Below are 22,766 nucleotides of genomic sequence, written 5' to 3' on the forward strand. Positions count from 1 at the left end.
TGCCATGGGATCTTTTACGTCCACCTGAGAGAGCAGACGGGGCCTCGGTGTAACGTCTCATCCGAAAGACGGCACCTCCGACAGTGCAGCACTCCCTCAACACTGCAGTGGATGTCAGCCTAGATTTTTGTGCTCAAGTCTCTGTGGTTGAGGTGATTAACATAGATGCATTTAAGGGGAAGCTAGATATGTACACAAGGGAGAAAGGAATAGAGAGGTATGTTAATGGGGTGAGCTGAAGTAAGGTAGAAGGAGGCTCGTGTTTAGCTTAAACAGTGGCATAGACCAGTTGGGTCAAATGGCCTGTTTCTGTGCTGTAAACTCTATGTAATTCTATTTAATAGAAAGACCTGTAAAGTGCTTAAATGGAAAGCAGGAGATGATTACAAGTGTTACTAACAATAGGAGGCATGCGAGAAATTAAAGACATAGTAAGGGATTATGTAGAGTGAGCAAGAGAATTGGGTTAGAGTAGGCTGATTGTGCTGAGAAAAACACCAGCAGGCTTGATGGGCCGAAAGTTCCTATTCTGTGCTGCAGCCTTCTGTGATCGCCTGAAAATGAAGAGAGACAGCAGCTGTGCTGTAGTCCCGTTCCTGGCCCGGGGCGGCGCTGTAACCCGCGCTAGCTGCCAGAGACCAGGCTGCTGCCGTCGCTCGGTTGCCGGGGTGACGCTGGCAGGATTGCGCCTCGGAGGCCGAGCAGGGCCGGGTGCCGAGGGGTGAAGCGATGGTGCCCGTTCTGGACGCGCTTTGGGAGGACAGAGATGTTCGGTTTGACATTTCGGCTCAGTGAGTATCTGTAGCGTTCTCTGCTGGTAACCAACGACACTATTGTGTCTGGTGATGCGCTGTTGTGGAGAGTCTAAGATGGAGGCTGACTGCCAGTTGGGTTGCACTCCCCGCAATTTGGTGTTTAACGCAGGTTGTTCTGAGACGGTTCTCAGTATTTATAAAATGAAACGTGACTTCGCTGGCTGGAGCCTCAAGTGGCTCTGCTTTGTGTCCCATAGAAAAGTCATGCTGTGCAGCTTCAAGTTAATCGGAGATCAAGTTAACTTTAACAAAAACAACCAACATGTTTAAAATAAAAACAGTAAATGCTGGAAAACACTCAGCAGTTCAGGCAGCATCTGTGGAGAGAGAAACAGAGTTTACGTTTCAGGTCGATGACCTTCTCAGAACCAAAATGTTTATCCCTTTATTGTGTGCGGTCAGTGTTGGAAGGATTATCTTCCAGGAATTACAACATGCCCGTGTTCCCTCATTTGGTAGTTATGCACTGAATTAGAGATCGCTGCTAGTAATATGTGTTTTGTTTTTTTAGACAAATGAAGGTGAGACCTGGAGAGGTCCTAATTGACTGTTTGGACTCCATTGAAGATACTAAAGGAAATAATGGAGATAAAGGTAGAGAGTAATTGAATAATAAATTATATAGAAAATGAAGTCATTTGTTCCAAACCTAGTGCCTTGTTTTTTGTAAAGTTTTGGTCAGTAGTACACATTGACTTAAAATCATAGGAAGTACAGTACAGCAGGAGGAGGCCTTTTGGCCAATCGGACCTATACCCATGCCAGCTATTAATGGAGCTATCTCATAAAACATAAGACATATAAGACGCAGGAGTAGGTCATTTGGCCCCTTGAGCCTGCTCCGCCATTCCATAAGATCATGGCTGATCTGATCTTGGCCTCAACTCCACTTCCCTGCCCGCTTCCCATAACCCTTGACTCACTTATCGTTCAAAAATCTGTCTATCTCCACCTTAAATATATTCAATGACCCAGCCTCCACAGCTCTCTGGGGAAGAGAATTCCAAAGATTCACGACCCTCTAAGAGAAGAAATTCCTCCTCATTTCCGATTTAAAAGGGTGCCACCTTATTCTGAAATTATGCCCCCTAGTTCTAGATTCCCCCACGAGGGGAAACATCCTCTGCATCTACCCGGTCAAGCCCCTTCAGAATCTTATGTGTTTCAATAAGATCCCCTCTCATTCTTCTAAACTCCAATGAGTATAGGCTCAACCTTTCTTCATAAGATAACCCCTTCATCTCCGGAATCAACCTTGTGAAACTTCTCTGAACTGCCTCCAATGCAAGTATATCCTTCCTCAATTAAGGAGACCAAAACTGTACGCAAAATTCCAGGTGTGGTCTCACCAACGCCCTGTACGGTTGTTACAGGACTTACCTACTTTTATACTCTATTCCCTTTGCAATAAAGGCCAACACTCCATTTGCCTTCCTAATTACTTGCTGTACCTGCATGCTAACTTTTAGTGATTCATGTACAAGGACCCCCAGATCCTTCTGTACCTCAGCATTTTGTAATCTCTCCCCATTTAAATAATAATTTGCTTTTTTATTTTTCCTACCAATGTGGATAACCTCACATTTTCCCACATTAAACTCCATCTGCCAGATTTTTGCCCACTCACTTAGCCTATCTATATCCCTTTGGAGATTCTTTGCGTTCTCCACACAATTTGCTTTCCCACCTATCCTTGTATCATCAGCAAATTTGGCTACATTACACTCAGTCCCTTCATCCAAGTCATTAATATAGATTGTAAATAGTTGAGGCCCCAGCACTGATCCCTGTGGCACCCCACAAGTTAACAGTTTGCCAACCTGAAAATGACCCATTTATCCCGACTCTCTGTTTTCTGTTAGTTAGCCAATCCTCTATCCATGCTAATATATTACCCCCAACCCCGTGAGCTCTTATCTTGTGTATTAACCTTTTATGTGGCACCTTATTGAATGCCTTCTGGAAATCCAAATACACAACATCTACTGGTTCCCCTTTATCCATCCTGCTCGTTATATCCTCAAAGAACTCCAGCAAATTTGTCAAACATGATTTCCCTTTCATAAAACCATACTGACTCTGCTTGACTATATTATGATTTTCTAACTGTCCTGACATCACTTCCTTAATGATGGACTCCAGCCATTTTCCAATGACAGATGTTAGGCTAACTGGTCAATAGTTGCCTGCTTTCTGTCTCCCTCCTTTCTTAAATAGGGGCGTTACATTTGCAGTTTTCCAGTCTGCTGGGACCCCTCCAGAATCCAGGGAATTTTGGTAGATTACAATCAATGCATCCACTATCTCTAAAGCCACCTCTTTTAAGACTCTAGGATGCACGCCGTCGTGTCCAGGGGACTTGTCCACCTTTAGTCCCATTAGTTTGCCTAGTACTTTCTCTAGTGATTGTTTTAAGTTTCCCCCCCACCCACCCCAATAGCGCCTTGATTATCCATTATTGGGATGCTTTTAGTGTCTTCTCCCGTGAAGACCAATACAAAATATTTGTTCAAGGTTTCTGCCATTTCCCTGTTACCCATTATTAATTCCCCAGACTCATCCTCTAGGGGACAATGTTTACTTTAGCTACTCTCTTCCTTTTTGTATACCTGTAGAAGCTCTTAGTGTCTGTTTTTATATTTCTTGCTAGCTTACTCTCACAAGCTATCTTCTCTCTCTAACATTTTTTTAGTCGTCCTTTGCTGCTTTTTAAAAATTTCACAATCCTCTGGCCTTTCACTATTCTTCGCAACATTGTATGCTTTTGTTTTCAATTTGATACCTTCCTTTACTTCCTTAGTTAGCCACGGATAGTTCATCCTTCTCTTAGAGTCTTTCTTTCTCACTGGAATATATCTTTGCTGAGAGTTATGAAATATCTCCTTAAATGTTTGCCACTGCTTTTCTAGTCTTCCCCTGTAATATATTTTCCCAGTCCACTTTAACCAAGTCTTCATACCTTTGTAATTACCTTTGTTTAAGTTCAGAACACTAGTTTGAGACCTAGCTTTCTCGCCCTCAAACTGAATTTGGAATTTGAAATTCTACCATGCTATGGTCACTCTTCCCAAGAGGATCCTTCGCTTTGAGATCATTAATTAATCCAGCCTCGTTACACATTACCAGATCTAAAATAGTCTTCTCCCTGGTTGGTTCCACAACATATTATTCCAAGAAACCATCCCGTATACACTCTTAAGAACTCTTCCTCAAGTCTGCCTTTGCCAATTTACTTTGTCCAATCAATATGAAGATTAAAATCTCCCGTGATTATAGCCATACCTTTCTTACAAGCCTCTATTATTTCTTGATTATTTCTCTGTCCTACAGTGTGGCTACTGTTTGGGGGCCTGTAGACCACTCCCACCAGTGACTTTTTACCCTTATTATTTCTTATCTCCACCCAAACTGATTCTACATCTTGATCTTCTAGGCCAATATAATTTCTCATTACTGCACTGATCTCATCCCTTATTAACAGAGCTACCCCCACCTCCTTTTTCTTTCTGCCTATCCTTACGAAATGGCAAATACCCCTGAATATTGAGTTCCCAGCCTTGGTCACCTTGCAACCACGTCTCTGTAATGGCTATCAGATCATACCCATTTATTTCTATTTGTGCTGTCAACTCATCTATCTTGTTACAAATGCTGCGTGCGTTCAGATACAGAGCTTTTAATTTAGTCTTACCATTTTTCTCTACTCTGACCCCTCTTTCTGATGCACTCTTATGTTCATACGCTCTGTCCCTTCCTGACACACTCTGGTTATCATTACCCCTATCGCTACCCTGCACTTTTGCCTTCTCTTTTTTCTGTGACTTTTTACATTTCCGCTCAGCGTATCCCTCCCCATCCCATTTCCCTATCTATTTGGAGTTAAGGAGTTATGGTCCTGTAATTGTGAATACATAACAGTCATAAAATATAAAATGGAAAATATTTCTTTATTTTCATGGTTGTGAGAAGTAACTTTTCATAAAAGATATTTTAGCCTCAATTCTCCCTGCTGGCAAGTCCTGTGTGAAATGATGGCCGGCTCTATAGGCAGTCTCGATTCCAGGTGGATGCAAAACTACAACCCAAAATTTTCCACACATTATCACAAAATTGGGCTTAAAGATGACTGGTGTGGGAAATGGAAACTGTGGTGCTCTTATATGGAGTCCAAGGCATGTTGCTGAGATAGTTATTTACTCCCTGAATTAGACATTGCCTTGGTAAGTTAAAGTAAGCATGAAATCTGTTGCTTCTCAAGGGATCTATTTATTTCAAAGACATCTTCATCATCTTGACATTGGGATAATTCTGCTTCTGTTAAAATGACAGAGCTTATTAAATATAAAGACTATCTGAAAGGAGGTGTCATTTCGTTGGTCCCAGTCATCGTGACAGACCTTTTTGTAGCCTCCTGTCCTGTGGAATTGTTTTCTTCCCCAACCAACAAAGATTTCCTCATCCACATCAGACCTGCAATGTATTCTCCAGCACACCACTTCCCCATGGTCTTTCCTGGTCTCTGGCCCCATCATTGATCATCATTTCCTAGATTCAGTGAGCCAGTGTTGGGACTGGTTGTATTGATGCTGAGGCCCTTCAAGTCAGCATCGAAACCAGTTGGTCATCAGCTCTTAGTTTGTAAAATTCAGAACTGACTCACTAACTATCAGTTTAGGCATATCATAAGGGATAGAATTGCCTAATTCCTAATCTAAAGGTCGTGCTATATTGTCAGAGGTGTCATCTTTTAGATGAGATGGTAAGCCAAGCCCCCAAAAGTCTGTTCAGGTGGACGTAAAAAATTCCATGGCACTTTTTTTTCAAAAAGAGGATGATTTTTCTGCTGGTGTGCTGGCCAACATTCATCCCTCAACCCTGGTGTGCTAGCCAACATTCATCCTTCAACCCTGGTGTGCTAGCCAACATTCATCCCTCAACCAACACTAACAAAACAGATTAAGTGGTCATTCATCCCATTGCGATTTGTGTGCAAATTGGCTGCTGTGTTTGCTTACAAAACTACATTTTAAAAGTAATTTATTGGTTATGAAGCATTGTGGGATGTCCTGTGGATATGAAAGGTGCTATATAAATGCAAGTTTTTGCTTGCCATAACCAAACAGCCTTTGGTAGAGGAGTTTTATTTTCTGTAATTCTGTTGATTGCTTTTTTCCCCCCCCTGAGGAATGAAATAGTCAGTTATGTAGGCAACTGATAGTAATGTCAGCCACAAAGCTTTCAGCAAATCATCCTATTTAATACATACTCTAAAATGACTTTACATAATCAATGTTAGGGCTTCCAGCCATTTAGTCAGAATGATAAGCATACAGAAATTAACACTATCGCATTCAGTAGTTAAAGGAAATAACTAATCAATTTTGACAGAATAACTATTAATATCATAAAGGAGAGCATTTTCTTGATTCCTAACCTATGATGGAAAAAATAGAATAATTAGCCTTACTGTTAATTACAGGTTTGAAGTTTGTTTAACCAAGTTTGTTTTTATAGTTGCTAAATTTTTTCTAGGTAGACTGCTTGTGACCAATTTGCGGATTATCTGGCATTCACTGGCTCTTCCACGGGTTAACTTATGTAAGTAAAGCTGTGTTAATGAGCTTGGCTATTAATAAAGTTGTTTGCTGTCAAATTAACCTGAGAACATTGCTGTCTCAAAGGGTAAAAGGTAACTAATTTTTCTCTGTGAATCTCAGAATAATTTGAAAAATTAAATACTGATTAAGCATTTAGGTATTAGAAATTAGTTGCATAACCTGTAATGATTTAAAGTGCAAGGAGCCATGATTTTTCAGTTTAAATCTTTTATTTTAAAAAAGTCTTCCGTTCTCCATTATTTTTTAATTCTCCTATTAATTATAAAGATCTGCTTGTATGTTGAATGTTGTAATCGGTTTATACCAAGCCTAATTGCTCTATTCAGTCCTACTGTCCCCCTTGTGTGTACATCATCAAGGAACCTCAGTGTTTAGCTATATGCAACTCTCCCACAAGACGGAACTCTGAAATTGTCCTCTATTTCATAAGCAAGCCTTATAGTCAAGACTAAATTGTTTTCTAGTGTATTTGAAATTAGGAATTGATGTCAGCTACAGTATATGACATATGTTTTATTTTATGAAGACGTTCCTTATTGAAATATTTCTTACATTACTGCTTACTTAAATGTTGATTTGTCTGCGGCTGTATCAGTAGCTAACGTATCCTAAACAAAGTTTCCCAATGTTTACAGTGCTCACGTTTGTGTCAAAAATACAGTAGTTTTATAGTTTTTAAATCTATCTATGCTTGCCAAAGATACCATAATAGATAATACAGAACTACTGTGACAAGATCCACAAAAATGAAGAGCACAGATTAAATGCAGTATTACAAATGACTAATATTTCAAAAAAAATTAAGTTCAGAAAAAAATGTATAGAAGAATAGAACAAACTTTATAGTGCAGAAGAAATTGCACTGAATAAAGGATTAAACGTAGGAAAGAACCAGAAGTACTAATGATTGAATTCAGAAAGGACACTGTGAGGTGACTTTTGAGATTCAATAATGTAACGAAGATTCATAGATGAAGATTTCAGAACAGCAAGCAAAAAGTTTAACGTAAGGAAAAATGGGATCATTTTAAAATCAGGTCAACTTTTTAATGTCCCCTTTTTACAGATAGCATGTTTTTTTGGAGCTCTGATTTGCTGTGTCGGATGTGAGCAATTTCCCACCACACTGAGCTGCTAATGTCACTCATGCTGCTATAGGGGGGTATTATGGTTCAGGCTTTGCTCTAACACTTTTGTTTGTGTTCATGCCTAAAAACAATTTCCATAATCTCCTATGAACTAAAACCCACGCCCATAGCGATCACAACCTAATAAGGTTTAAGATAAAGATTGAGAAGTACATAAGTAAGACAAAGACCAATGTAATAAATTGGAAAAAAGCTTATTTTAATGGGATGAAAATGGAACTAGGGAAAATAAACTGGAAAAATTTACTGAGAAACAAAGCAATAGAACAGCAGTGGGAAACAATTAAAACGGTGATCAATAGAGTCCAGGAGAAATATATCCCACTAAAAAGCAGGAACAAACTAGCCAGTAATGACACACCATGGAAGAATAAAGAAATAAGGGCAACATTGAAACTAAAGAAAAGGGCATACACTGAGTACATAGACAACAGAATCACAGAATCTACAGTGCAGATAGAGGCCATTTCGGCCCATCGAGCCTGCACCGACACATATCCCACCCTATCCCCGTAACCCCACGTATTTAATCCCCTAACACTAAGGGTCAATTTATCATAGCCAAATCAACCTAACCTGCACATCTTTGGACTGTGGGAGGAAACCGGAGCACCCGGAGGAAACCCACGCAGACACAGGGAGAATGTGCAAACTCCACACAGACAGTCGCCCGAGGCCAGATTTGAACCCGGGTCCCTGGCGCTGTGAGGCAACAGTGCTAACCACTATGCCACCGTGCCCCCCGTGGAGAGGATGACAAAAGGGAATACAAAAAGGTTAGGAAAGAAGTTTTAAAAAACACAATTAGGAAGGCAAAGAAATTAAATTATCAAGGAATATAAAAATACATAGTAAAGTATTCTACAGACACATAAATAACAGAAGAAAATCAAGAAAGGGATAGGGCCACTAAGGGATACACACAATAAACTCACAGGTAATGACGGCAAAATGGCAATAATATTAAATAGTTACTTTGCCTCTGTATTTATCAGAGAAACTAACATGGTGGATGTGACATTAGAAGAAGAGATCAAAAAAGATATTAAGACATTTAAGATCGAAAGGGGAGAGGTAATTGATAAACTAATCAAACTGAGAGAGGATAAAACCCCTGGTTTGGATGGATTGCATCTGTGCATATTAAAAGAAGTTAGGGAAGAGATAACCGAGGCACTATTACATATATATTAAAATTCATTAGAAAAGGGAATAGTGCCAAAGGGCTGGCGGACAGTCAATGTGATTCCTATATTTAAAAAGGGATAGAACAAGTCCAGGGAACTATAGACCAATTAGCTTAATGTCAGTGGTAGGAAGGATAATAGGATCCTTACTCAAAGATGTAATAGAAAAACATCTAGAAACTGAAAATGTAATAAAGAGCAGTCAGCACAGATTTCAAAACCTTATTGAATTCTTTGAAGGAGTAACAGAAAGAGTAGTTAAGGGTAATGTAGTAGACGTAATATATTTGGATTTTCAAAAGGCCTTCGATAAGGTACTGCATAGTAGACTCATGACTAAAGTCAGAATATATGGAGTCTGGGGACAAGTAGAATGGATAGCAAGCTGGCTACAAAGCAGAAAACACAGTCAGGGTTAAAGGTTGTTACTCGACTGGCAAAAGGTGGGAAGTAGTGTTCCACAGAGATCATTTCTGGGACTACTGTTTTTGTCATTTACATAAATGATTTGGTCTCGGGAATCGGAAGTACAGTTTCAGAATTTGAGACGACCCAAATTGGGGAGTGTAGTTAATACAGAGGAGTACTGTGACAAAATACAGGAAGACATTGATAAACTTGCAGGTGAACTTCAAAAAAGGTAAGTGTGAGATGGTACATTTTGGTAGGAAGAATAAGGAGACCACATACTCCTTGGAAAATAAGAGTAGAGGAGCAGAGGGATTTGGGGGTACAGATACACAAATCACTAAACGTAGCGACGCAGGTTAATATGGCCATAAAGAAAAAGCAAACAAAGCACTGGGGTTCATTTCTAGAGGGATAGAATTGACAAGCAGACAAGTTATGTTAAACTTGTATAGAACCTTGGTTAGACCACACTTGGAGTACTGTGAATAGTTCTGGTCTCCGTATTATAAAAAGGATCGGAGTGACTGCTGCCAACGACCGGAAGCTGCGTAGAAACGTACTGCGTTTAATCTGGAACCGGAAACATGATGTTTCTGTGTATTTTCCCCAGAGCCCCCGCCCCCCCCCCCGGCATTTTTTCAGGGAGCCCGCTCCTTCCCCGCCATTTTTTCAAGGAGCCCGCTCCCTCCCCGCCATTTTTCCCCAGAGCCCGCTTCCTCCCTGCCATTTTTCCCCAGATCCCGCTCCCTCCCCGGCAATTTTTCAAGGAGCCCACTTCCTCCCTGGCAATTTTCCCCAGAGCCCACTCCCTTCCCGGCATTTAAAATTTTTTTTTTAACGAGCCAGAAGCGCGCATGCGCAGAACGCTTCTGCGCAGCTTCCGGTTCGTTGGCAGCAGTAGTGTCCAAAAAGGATATAGAGGCATGGGAGAAGGTGCAAAAAAAATATACTAGATATATACCAGAACTGAGAGGTTATACCTATCAGGAAACATTGAACAGGCTGTGGCTCTTCACTCTGGAACAGAGAAGGCAGGTGTAGTGTATGTGCCTTTAAGACAGAACTACTTTTACAGCTCCTGTATACTGTAGTACCGGCAGTGACCACACCTGTATATAAGCCTTGCGCATGCCTCTGTACCCCCAGTCTTGAGACTACCCTCCTCCAGTAAATACCTGTTTATCGTTAAGTTACAGCATCCGCGTGGTTATTGAAAAACAGCATACTCTCAGAATCACGGATCTAACAGTGGCGACGAGTGTCGATTCGAATCTACCTGCAACTCTGCATTTCCCTTCGAGGATTCGCTCCGGGAGGGCGGTGTAACAAAAAAAAAAAAAAAGTCGAGGCCAGGAACACGGGCGTCGACCACGAGCAACCGCCCAGTCGTCTGGCAGAAAGTGAACATCGCAGGGGAGGCTGTGGAGAGCCGGGCTTGGTTCCCCAGCCACGACGATCAGCAAGAGACTGACGACAGGTCCAGCGCAGACCCTGCCCGGACAGCGGCAGCTGGAGCCGACCGACGGCGGAGAGAAAGCCGAGCAGCGTCGACGGGGTAAGACAGAGGGTGAAGCGCACAGGGCGCAGCCGGGGGTTGAAAACCGAGCGGCGTCGAGAAAAAAAGAAAAAAACAAACCGGAGAGAGAGAGAGGGTAAAGCAACAGCCGGGTTCAGGACCGAGTGGCGTAGAGAAAAAAAAAAGCGCGCAGAGCACAGCCAGGGCTCAAGGGCTGAACAGTGTCCACGGGGAGAAGAAGGGAGAGCGCGGGAGACGCCATTGAGCCGCGGAGAAGAAGGAAGAGCGCGGGAGACGCCATTTTTAGAAGCCGCAGCGGAGAAGAAGGGCGAGCGCGGGAAGGAAGGAAAGCGCGGGAGACGCCATTTTGTGCCAGCGGAGAAGAAGGGGAAGTGCGGGAGACGCCATTTTTGACAGTTAAATCACACCCAGGGATGCCGAAGAGTGGCAGTATATCTACATTCGACAATGAAGTCGAAGATTGGGCGACATGTGGAACGTATTGAGGTGTACTGCAGGGCGAATGAAGTGCCAGATGCTAGTAAAGTACTGGTTTTGTTAAATTCCATGGGTGCAAAAACTTATGGGTTACTGCGAAATCTAATAACCCCAGAGAAGCCGGTGAACAAGAATTTCGAAAGCATAGTAGAAATCCTACAGAACCACTTAAACCCCACACCGCTGCTGATAGCAGAACGATTTAAGTTCCATAAAAGGAACCAACACAAAGACGAAAGCAATGCTGAGTACCTAACGGAACTGCGCAAGCTATCGAAACACTGCCAGTTTGGAGCGGGACTAGCAGATACGTTAAGGGACAAGTTTGTGTGTGGGCTACAAAGTGAAGGAACCCAGAAACGGCTTCTATCAGAAAAGGATCTTACGCTGGACAAGGCTTTCAGTATGGCAGTATCACACGAAGCAGCCGCAAGGGGAGCTGCAGAGATACAACGGAGACCGCAAGAATATGGCACCAATGAAATGTCCTATGGAACAGGGAAGTGCTATCGCTGCGGCAGAACAACACATGACCAGAAGGATTGTTGGTTCAAGGACCAAGTGTGCAGACAGTGTGGGAAAGCAGGACACATAGCAAGAGTCTGCAGGTCTGGGAAGAAAACCAACAGTAAGAAATCTCCACAGGAGAAGTACAAAAAGGTACACCAGGTGATGGACAGTGGTTCAGACGAACAGAAAAGTGACAGACTCCGGAAGCAAGGAGCTGGGTTGTCTGAAACTACATAAGGTAACCAAAATGGAGGATCACCAGACTATCTGGGTTACACTCAAGATAGACGGAGTCCAAATGAAAATGGAATTGGACACAGGATCAGCCCTAACAGTCATAAACCAAAGGGACTACAAGCGGCTATTTTCACATATACCCTTGAAAGCTACAGAGATTGTCTTGAAGACGTATACGGGGCAAAAAGTCTACCCCAAAGGAAAAATAAGGGTGAAAGTGATATATAAAGGCCAGGAAATACCTAAAATGGATATATATGTATTGCCAGATGGAGGACCACCACTGCTAGGACGTGAATGGATCCGGAAGATACCATTAGATTGGCATTCCATACAGGCACTGAAGGTTGAGGCCAAAAAGGATGACAACGTCACACCTGGACGACTGTCAAAAATGCTAACTGACGCAAAAGAAGTGTTCCAGGAGGGACTAGGAACACTAAAAGGCATAACAGCAACGATTAAAATAGAGGAAAATGCAAGCCCAAAGTTTCTCAAGGCCAGACCAGTGCCTTATGCGATCAGACCAGCTGTCGAAGCAGAGCTGGAAGGGTTGGAACGTTCAGGGGTACTGTCCAAAGTGGACTGGAGCGAGTGGGCTACACCCATCGTTCCTGTAATGAAGAGGTCGTTGAGTAATACGCCTGGGGAACCAAAGAAGGTCCGCATCTGTGGGGATTTTAAGGTGACAGTGAACCCAGTCCTTCACACGGTACAATATCCGCTTCCACGAATTGAGGATATTTTCGCCTCGCTATCTGGAGGTAAACGCTTCACCAAAATTGATCCAGCCCAGGCGTACTTGCAAATGGAGGTAGAAGAAGCTTCAAAACAATACCTTACGATTAACACTCATAAAGGTCTCTATCAATACAACCGGCTGGTGTTCGGGGTAGCCTCGGCTCCGGCTATCTGGCAAAGGGCAATGGATCAAGTCCTGCAAGGGATTCCAGGGACCCAGTGTTATTTGGACGACATCTTGGTCACGGGCGAAAATGACAGTGATCACCTCGCCAACTTGGAGAAGGTGCTCACCAGATTAAAGGAGTATGGGCTACGAGCTAATTGCCACAAGTGCGAGTTTTTCCAGAAACAGATCTCGTATTGTGGCCACGTCATCGATGAAGAGGGGTTACATAAGTCCCCTGAAAAGATTGAGGCAGTAGTCAAGGCTCCAGCACCGGAAAATGTGTCGTAACTGAGGTCGTTCCTCGGGCTGGTAAACTACTACCACAAGTTCTTACCAAATTTGTCCACAGTATTACACCCACTGAACACCCTACTGCAAACAGGGGTACCATGGAAGTGGGATGACGAACGCAGACGAGCTTTCCAGAAGTGTAAAGAATTGATCACATCAAAAGAGGTGTTGGCCCATTTCAACCCAGCGCTACCGATTCGTTTGGCATGTGATGCATCACCCTATGGTATTGGAGCGGTGCTGTCGCACAAATTCCCAGACGGGTTGGAGAGGCCAGTAGCCTTTGCGTCTCGGTCACTAACCTCAGCCGAGCGCAACTACGCCCAGATTGACAGGGAGGCCCTCAGCCTAGCATGGGGAGTAAAAAAATTCAACCACTATCTGCATGGGCAGAAGTTCACCTTGCTGACTGACCACCAACCACTTGTCTCCATCTTTAATCCTAAGAAGGGCGTTCCAGTGATGACTGCACAACGGTAACAAAGATGGTCCCTGTTTCTAGGGGCGAATCAATATGAAATAGAATATAAAGGCACGAAACAGCATGGGAACGCTGATGGGCTATCGCGCCTGCCACTGCCTACTATGGAGGAAGCACCAGCAGTGGACCCTATCGAGATATTTTATTCATCAATAATTGAACGATTGCCAGTAATGATCGCGGATATAGAGAAGGAGACCCGCAATGATCCGACGCTGTCTCGGGTATATGATTTGACGGTGAGGGGATGGCCAACACATGGCGACTCACTGTTGCCAGCATTCTCATCCAGAAGAGAACAGCTGTCAGTATGCCAGGGGACAGTGATGTGTGGATCCAGAGTGGTGATTCCACCCAAGTTAAGGGAGAGAGTGCTAAATGAGCTACATGAAGGTCATCTGGGGGGAGTGAAAATGAAAAGCCTTGCTAGGGCTTATGTGTGGTGGCCGGGAATCGATCAACAAATTGAAGACCTAACTAAGAGCTGCTTAGAATGCCAGAAGGTCCAAAATGCACCACCACATGCCCCTCTACACCCATGGGAGTGGCCCTCCTCTCCATGGCAACGGGTGCATATTGATTTCGCTGGTCCATTCATGGACCCAATGTTCTTAATAGCAGTGGATGCTCATTTGAAGTGGCCTGAGGTGATAAAAATGTCCTCAACCACTACAGAGAAAACGATTGCAGTCCTACGGACCATATTTGCCAGAAACGGTTTGCCAGAGCAGATTTGCTCTGATAATGGACCACAGTTTGTGTCCGAAGAGTTTCAAAAATTTATGAGAAGGAATGGGGTAAGGCATTACACATCCGCCCCGTATCATCCAGCCGCAAATGGATTGGCTGAGAGGTTCGTACGAACCTTTAAGAAGGCGATAAAGGCCATGTGCGACGATGAAATTCCACTACAGCATAAGATGGACAATTTCTTATTAGCCTACCGAAACGCGACACATGCAGTTACCAACCAGACCCCGGCCATGATGTTCTTTAACCAAAGGTTGAGATCTCGTCTGGACTTGCTCAGACCAAATGTGCGAAGAAATGTTGAGGACAAACAATTCCAGCACATCAATGAGAAGCCGACAAGGAGCTTCAATGTAGGACAACCAGTCTTGGCCCGTGACTATCGAACAGAGAAATGGCAACCCGGAACGATATGCACAAGGCAGGGGCCATTAATGTACACAGTGGATGTCGGGGAGAACATTGTGAGACGCCACGTCAATCAGCTCTTAGCGTCACAGGAACGTGTCAACCCCTTGTCTCGAGTACCTGGGGATGAACCCGACATACCGGTAGCATCTACCTCAGAACCAGTAGCAGTGGAACCCGATGAACTACCCGATGAAAAGGGGTCAGAATCGCCTCTGCACCAAGAACAAGAACCTCAGGAAAGGCGCTATCCCGAAAGGGTCAGGAAGTCGCCCCAAAGACTGAATCTATAAATGGACTATTGTTGTTTAATGTACATGTTAAAGTGTTAATTGTTATTTGAATATTAGGGGTACTACTAATCTAAAAGGGGAGGAATTGTAGTGTATGTGCCTTTAAGACAGAACTACTTTTACAGCTCCTGTATACTGTAGTACCGGCAGTGACCACACCTGTATATAAGCCTTGCGCATGCCTCTGTACCCCCAGTCTTGAGACTACCCTCCTCCAGTAAATACCTGTTTATCGTTAAGTTACAGCATCCGTGTGGTTATTGAAAAACAGCATACTCTCAGAATCACGGATCTAACAGCAGGTGGGTGACCTGATAGAGGTCTTTAAGATTATGAAAGGGTTTGATAGGGTAGATGTAGAGAAGATGTTTCCACTTGCGGGGGAGACCAGAACTGGGGGCCATACTAATAAATCCAATAGGGAATTCAGGAGAAACTTTACCCAGAGAGTAGTTAGAATGTGGAACTCTCTACCACAAGGAGTAGTTGAGGCAACTAGCATAGACCTATTTAAGGGGAAGCTAGATAAGAACATGAGGGTGAAAGGAATAGAAGAATATGTTAATTGGGTTAGACGGCGAAAGGTGGGAGGAGGCTTATGTGGAGCATAAGCACCGGCATGGACCTGTTGGGCTGAATGGCCTGTTTCTGTGCTGTAAATACTTTGTAACATGTGTCCTGTTTGGGTTAGTGTGCCTAGATTTAACGATTAGCCCTTACTAGCAGTATATTGCTCACTGAAGGATCACTCCTGTCTCTTTCAAAAAGTGAAAAATACTATGCCATTTGTCCAGTATGTATAATACAAAACTATTTGGTTGTATTTATTCAGAGGTTAAATAATACACAGTAGCAGTGAGACACATCAAGAGAATGAGAATAATCATTAAAACTGTCTCAAAAATAAACAAAGTTCAAAATCTTCATAATTCTTTTCAATGTTTTCTGAATAACAGTTTCTGATCGAGATTTTGTTGGAGTTGAACCTTATGGAACCCCTCTCGGCCCCCTCTCGTAGGTACACAGCCAAGAAGGAAACTAGATACCATAAGACTGTCCCTAAATTATACTGTACTTCCTTTTACGTATAATCATAGAATTATAGAATAGTACAGCACAGAAGAAGGCCATTCAGCCCATCGAGTCCCGGCCGACTCTTTCGAAGAATAATCCAGTTAGTCCCACTCCCCCACCCCCCCCCCCCCCCACCCCAATTCTTTCCCCGTATCCCTGCAATTCTTTCTCCTTCAAGTATTTTTCCAATTCCCTTTTGAAGGCTATTACTGAATCTGTATCCATCACCCTATCAGGCAGTACATTCCAAATCCTAACCACTCATGTCGCCTCTGGTTCTTTTGCCAATCACCTTAAATCTGTGCCCTCTTTCTCCACGCCATTACAATTTTAACCATTTTTAATACTAAAGAAGTTAAAATGTGAACTGAAGTTTCTTGGTTATCTAATAGCTTTTGACACCTAACAATAGTTATGAAGACAGGTTGCATAAACTTGATTTGTATTCCTTGGAGTTCAGAAGCTTGAGGGGTGATTTCATTGAGCTGTTTAAAATGATAAAATGTCCAAATTATTAATTTTGTTCTTTTCTCTTCTAGCTGTTGGCTACAACTGCATTATAAATATTACAACCAGAACTGCCAATTCGGTAAGGTTTTTTTAAAAAAAAACTGGTCTTTAAACCAAGTGAAATATAGGTCTGTAAATGGGAAATATATGTTCTTCTAAAAAGTGCTCCACACACCACTGGAGTGGGACACCAAGCCATGATCTATTTTTAAGATGTTTTGTGATGTCACAACATTAGAGGTGTTTCCATGTGGCCAACCCCAATCAGAAGTTCCAGTCTGAAACAATTGACATCCTCATTTCTTGAATTCAGCAATTCATTGTCTGTATGGCTGCTACTGATTTGGGTTCCCAGGAATCCTTCCTTAGCCTTCTCTACTGATTTTGTCTTATTATGTTGCACAGACCATACCTCCTCTGAAAGGCGGCTACAAGTCAGAGAATAATCAAGGGAAAAAGTTTGATAAAGTGCCAGCCTTGCTGACCAGTTACTACAGGATCTGTTGGTAAAGTTAGTTTGACGATTTCAGTGCTGTGAAGTCCCTGAACTTGGTGTTGAGATTTTGCTCAAAATATCAGCGATCCCAGGTTCTGAACTTTGGGAGAGGAATCATCCTGTCAATCTCCAGGGAGCTTGGAAGGACTTGCAGGAGCAGTCCCCAGTTACAATAAATACAGATTGAATCTATTAGGTCCATCATGCCACTGCACCACACTGAATTTTATGTGTTGCTGACTGAAAGCTTATTTGAAAAGATGCATTTTGAGAGAGCTTTTAAAGGAGGAGACAGAGACAGCATGAGGGAGAGGTTTAAGGAGGATTTTCCAAAGAGAAGGGCCCATGTCACACTAAGCTTTGCTGCCAATGGTGTCTGAAGGGACAGGGGAAAGCACAAAATGTTAAAATCAGTGGACCAAAGTGTTCAGAAGAGGATATAGGGCTGGGGTAGAATGCAGAGATAGGGTGAGAACCGGCCATAAAGGGAATTAAAGACAAGGATTTTAATTTAGAGGTATTGGGGTTGGTGACCCAATGTAGGTCAGTGAGGACAATGGTGTTGAGTAACCGATACTTAGTGCCAGTCAGAATGTGTGCATCAGAGCTTTGTACAAGTCGGTATTTATGGTGGAAGGGAGGTCAGCAAGGAAAGCATTGGAATAGTCAAGTCTGGAGATGACAAATACATGTATGAAGGTTTCAGCAGAAAAGGGGCTGGTAGGGACAGAGGGGGTAATGTTGCAGAGGGAGAAAGGAGCAGTCCGTTTGTTGGATAGAAATTAAGATCTGACTAAGCTCAGGGTTGAAGATTGTGAACAGTCTGATTGAGCACGAGACAATGGCTAGAGTGTGGGATGGAATTGATGGGAAGAGATTGGAGTTTGTAGGAGGTACCAAGAATGGCTTCAGTCTTCCCAATGTTGAGCTAGAGGAATTTTTGACTCATCTAAGGCTGGATGTCAGACAAGCAGTGTGATAGCACAGAGGCAGTTGATAGAGATGATGGAGAGGTAGAGCTGGGTGTCATCGGCATACATGTGGAAAATGACCCAATGCCTAAAGATGATGGCACCAAGGGGCAGCATGTAGATGAGGAAGGGGGGCATGGATAGATCCTTTGTTGTCTCTGAAGGTGGCTGTGTGGGCAATGGAAGACAAAGCATTGCTGGAGATCCTTTTGCCTTTAATTCATTAAGAAATCATTGTCTGGTGCTTCAATTCATGGGAGTTAATTGGAATATAATCTGGTTGGACTTCCTCATGTACTGAACTAAGACCTCACTTTGGGGCTGCATGAAATAATGTACCTGCATTTTGAACCTTTCGACAACTGTGATGTGAAATATCTCAAAGTAGTACAGTTGGTGGCTCTTGTTAAGCATGTATAAGGTTAGAGATAACTTGTTGATCTACCTTACCTGATTTGGTAAACTGAATGCATTACTTAGAATGCACCAGGTTTTTTTTTAACAAAAGCAGTACCCATTTTCATTTTGAACAAGAAATTGTGATTACCTATCTCGTCATGTCAGATTTAGAAAACATTTTCACTTTGTATGGTAAGGTACTGAGTCACCTAGACCTCGAAGCTCCCAAGTCCCATCTCTGGCCTGTGCTGAGTTAGCTGTTCTCAACCAGAATGGTGGTGGACACCCTGAAATTGGCCTCAATAACTTTTGGCTAGGGAAGTGAAGAAGTAGAAAAGGTTCCTTCTGATCACTGTTCAGTGACCTTTGATAGAAAGTGATTCTGTGTAAATCTCAGGTGAGGCTTGGCTATGAAGCACCTCCCCCTTCTCCCTGTGATCAACTAACTCAACACAGACCATGGTTTGAATTTTGGACATTCAAGGGTACCACACCATGCAGTGCAATTGCCCACAGCCATTAGAACAGGCCTCAAATATACTTTTAAGTGCACTGATTTTTAAAATTTGACTTTACAGAAACTTCGGGGTCAAACTGAAGCTCTTTACATCCTGACAAAATGCAACAACACACGATTTGAGTTCATCTTTACTAGCGTGGTTCCAGGAAGCCCTCGGCTGTTCACCACTGTCATTGCTGTGCATAGGTAGTACTGTGCGAATTTTTGATGAATTGGAACAGGCCATGTCAGTAGATCACCTCTGAATACAGTTTTCATTTGAATCTTCACTGTTTATTAAGACACTCTTTATATGAGGAAGCTTCATGTTTAGTTCTGTTATTTATCTATGATTATAGCTTTTTTACTGATTTTCTGCACCATCTTTAAAAAAATATAAGTTAAGAATACTTAATCCAGCAGAACAAGGGTACTAGCAAAATTAATGGGACACTAGCAAAATTAATGGGACTAAAAGTCGATAAATCTCGAGGACAGGATGACCTACATCCTAGGGTTTTGAAAGAGGTGGCCATTGGGATAGTGGACACATTGGTTGTCATCTTCCAAAATTCTATAGATTCTGGAATGGTTCCTGCAGATTGGAGGATAGCAAATGTAACCCCGCTATTTAAGAAAGGAGGGAGAGAGAAAACGGGGAACAACAGATCCATTAGCCTCACATCAGTAGTTGGGAAAACAAAAAGAAAATACTGCAGATGCTGGAAATCTGAAATAAAAACACAAACTGCTGCAGAAACTCAGCAGGTCAGGCAGCATCTGTGAAGAGAGAAACAGAGTTAACGTTTCAGGTCGATGACCTTTCGTCAGAACTGGAAAAAAGCAGGAAATGGAACAGATTTTTAAGCAAGTGAAGAGGCTGAGAAAGGGGGGAGGGAATGAAAGAACAAAAGGGAAGGTCTGATAGGATGGAAGGTGGAAAAGATTAAGAGACATTAAGAGATATTCAAGGCAAAAGGAGATAGTAATGGAACAGGTTAAGAAACAAAGGATGGCTCTAGATGAAGTGTAAATTGTGCTGGCAGAATGAAACACAGCTGCCATGTGGGAGAGAAGAAAAAAAGACACGGACAAAAAGTGTGGATAAAAAAATATATATAATAGGGGCCGAGGTTATGATCTGAAATTGTTGAACTCTATGTTGAGTCCGGAAGGCTGTAAAGTGCCTAATCGAAAGATGAGGTGCTGTTCCTCGAGCTTATGCTGAGCTTCCGTGGAACAATGCAAGAGGCCGAGGACGGTGAGGCCTGAGTGGGAGTGGAGCGGTGAATTAAAATGACAGGCGACCGGAAGCTCGAGGTCCCCCTTACGGACTGAACAGAGGTGTTCCGCAAAGCGGTCACCCAATCTGCGTTTGGTCTCCCCAATGTAGAGGAGACCACATCGTGAGCAGTGAATACAGTATACTAAATTGCAAGAAGTACAAGTAAATCGCTGTTTCAGCTGGAAGGGGTGTTTGGGGCCCAGGACAGTGGGAAGGGGGGAGGTATAAGGGCATGTGTTGCATCTCCTGCGCTTGCATAAGAAGGTGCCAGGGGAAGGGGTGTTGGGGGTGATAGCGGAGTGGACCAGGGTGTTGCGGAAGGAGCGGTCCCTACGGAATGCTGAAAGGGGAGGTGAGGGGAAGATGCGTTTGGTGGTGGGATCACGCTGGAGGTGGCGGAAATGGCGGAGGATGATCCGTTCAATGTGGAGGCTAGTGGGGTGAAAGGTGAGGACAAGGGGAACTCTGTCGTGCTTCCGGGAGGGAGGGGCAGGGGTGAGGGCAGAAGTGCGGGAGATAGAACGGACACGGTCAAGGGCCGTGTCAACCACTGTAGAGGAATCTGCGTTTGAGGAAAAAGGAAGACGTGCCAGAAGCACTGGTATGGAAGGTGGCATCGTCAGAGCAGATGCGGCGGAGACGGAGAAACTGGGAGAATGGAATAGTGTCCTTACATGAGGCGGGGTGGGAGGAAGTGTAGTCCAGGTAGCTGTGGGAGTCGGTGGGCTTGTAGTGAATGTTTGTCAATAACCTATCCCCAGAGATGGAGACGGAGAAGTCGAGGAAGGGAAGAGAAGAGTCGGAGCTGGATCATGTGAAGGTGAGGGAAGAGTGGAAATTAGAAGCAAAGTGAATGAAATTATCTGGTTCAGGGCAAGAGCTGGAAACATGGAAACATAGAAGATAGGAGCAGGAGTAGACCATTCAGCCCCTCGAGCCCGCTCCGCCATTTAATGAGATCATGGCTGATCATCCAAATTCAGTACCCTGTCCCTGCTTTCTCCCCATATCCCTTGATCCCTTCAGCCTCAAGAAATATATCCAACTCCTTCTTGAATGTATTTAATGAATTGGCCTCCACTCCTGTGTGGCAGAGAATTCCACAGGTTCACCACTCTTTGGGTGAAGAAATTCCTCCTCATCTCTGTTCTAAATGGCTTACCCCTTATCCTTAGACTGTGACCCCTGGTTCTGGACTCCCCCGCCATCAGGAACATCCTTCCTGCATCTAGTCTGTCTAGACCTGTTAGAATTTTATAAGTTTCAATGAGATCCCCTCTCATTCTTCTAAACTCTAGCGAACATAAGCCTAATCGACCCAATCTCTCCTCATACGTCATTCCTGCCATCCCAGGTATCAGTCTGGTGAATCTTCGCTGCACTCTCCATGGCAAGAACATCCTTCCTCAGATAAGGCGACCAAAACTGTACACAATACTCAAGGTGTGGTCTCACCAAGGCCCTGTACAACTGCAGCAAGACTTCCTTGCTCCTGTACTCAAATCCTCTCGCTATGAAGGCCAACATACCATTTGCCTTCTTAACTGCCTGCTGCACCTGCATGCTTATCTTCAGCGACTGGTGCACAAGGACACCCAGGTCTTGTTGCACTTCCCCTTTTCCCAATCTGTTGCCATTCAGATAATAATCTGTCTTCCTGTTTTTGCCACTGAAGTGGATAACCTCGCATTTATCCACATTATGCTGCATTTGCCATACATCTGCCCAATCACCCAACCTGTCCAAATCAGACTGGAGTTTCTCTGCATCCTCCTCACAGCACACACGCCCACCCAGCTTTGTGTCGCCTGCAAACTTAGAGATACTACATCTAGGTCCCTCGTCTAGATCATTTATATATATTGTGAATAGCTGGGGTCCTAGCACCGATCCCTGCGGTACCCCACTAGTCACTGCCTGCCATTTGGAAAAAGACCTGTTTATTCCAACTCTCTGCTTCCTGTCTGCCAACCAGTTCTCTATCCAAGACAGTACCTTACCCCCAATCCCATGTGCTTTAACTTTACACGCTAATCTCTTAGGCGGGACCTTATTGAAAGCCTTCTGAAAGTCCAAATACACCACATCCACTGGTTCTCCTTTATCTATTCTACCAGTTACATCCTCAAAAAATTCCAGTAGATTAGTCAAGCATGATGTACCTTTTGTAAATCCATGTTGACTTTGTCTGATCCTGTCACTGTTTTCCAAGTGCTATTACATCTTTTATAATGGACTCTAGCATTTTCCCCACTACCGATGTCAGGCTTACCGGTCTATAATTCCCCGTTTTCTCTCTACCACTCTTCTTAAATAGTGGGGTTACATTAGCTATCCTTCAATCCATGGGAACTGTTCCAGAGTCTATAGAATTTTGGAAGATGACCAGCAATGCATCTACTATTTCGAGGGCCACTTCCTTAAGTACCCTAGGATGTACATTATCAGGCCCTGGGGAT

At 43.4% G+C, this 22,766-nt stretch overlaps 1 protein-coding gene across 2 annotated transcripts in view; it reads left to right on the forward strand.

Moving 5' to 3' along the window:
* The first annotated feature begins 627 nt into the window (after nt 1–627).
* Nucleotides 628–22,766, forward strand: part of bbs5 (Bardet-Biedl syndrome 5) — a 46,819-nt gene continuing 24,680 nt past the window's right edge. Inside the window, exons 1-5 of one of the 2 annotated variants that reach the window (XM_085986216.1) lie at nt 628–791; nt 1,327–1,409; nt 6,348–6,413; nt 16,687–16,736; nt 19,102–19,229. In XM_085986216.1, the coding sequence (XP_085842342.1) occupies nt 730–791; nt 1,327–1,409; nt 6,348–6,413; nt 16,687–16,736; nt 19,102–19,229 (389 nt within the window). In that variant the 5' untranslated portion in view covers nt 628–729. The remainder of the gene's footprint in view (nt 792–1,326; nt 1,410–6,347; nt 6,414–16,686; nt 16,737–19,101; nt 19,230–22,766) is intronic. The other variant, XM_085986215.1, reaches the window with a different exon arrangement.

This window comes from Somniosus microcephalus, chromosome 4 (assembly GCF_052327205.1).
Source record: "Somniosus microcephalus isolate GS21.2 chromosome 4, FLI_Smic_1.0, whole genome shotgun sequence".
Lineage (NCBI taxonomy): Eukaryota > Metazoa > Chordata > Chondrichthyes > Squaliformes > Somniosidae > Somniosus > Somniosus microcephalus.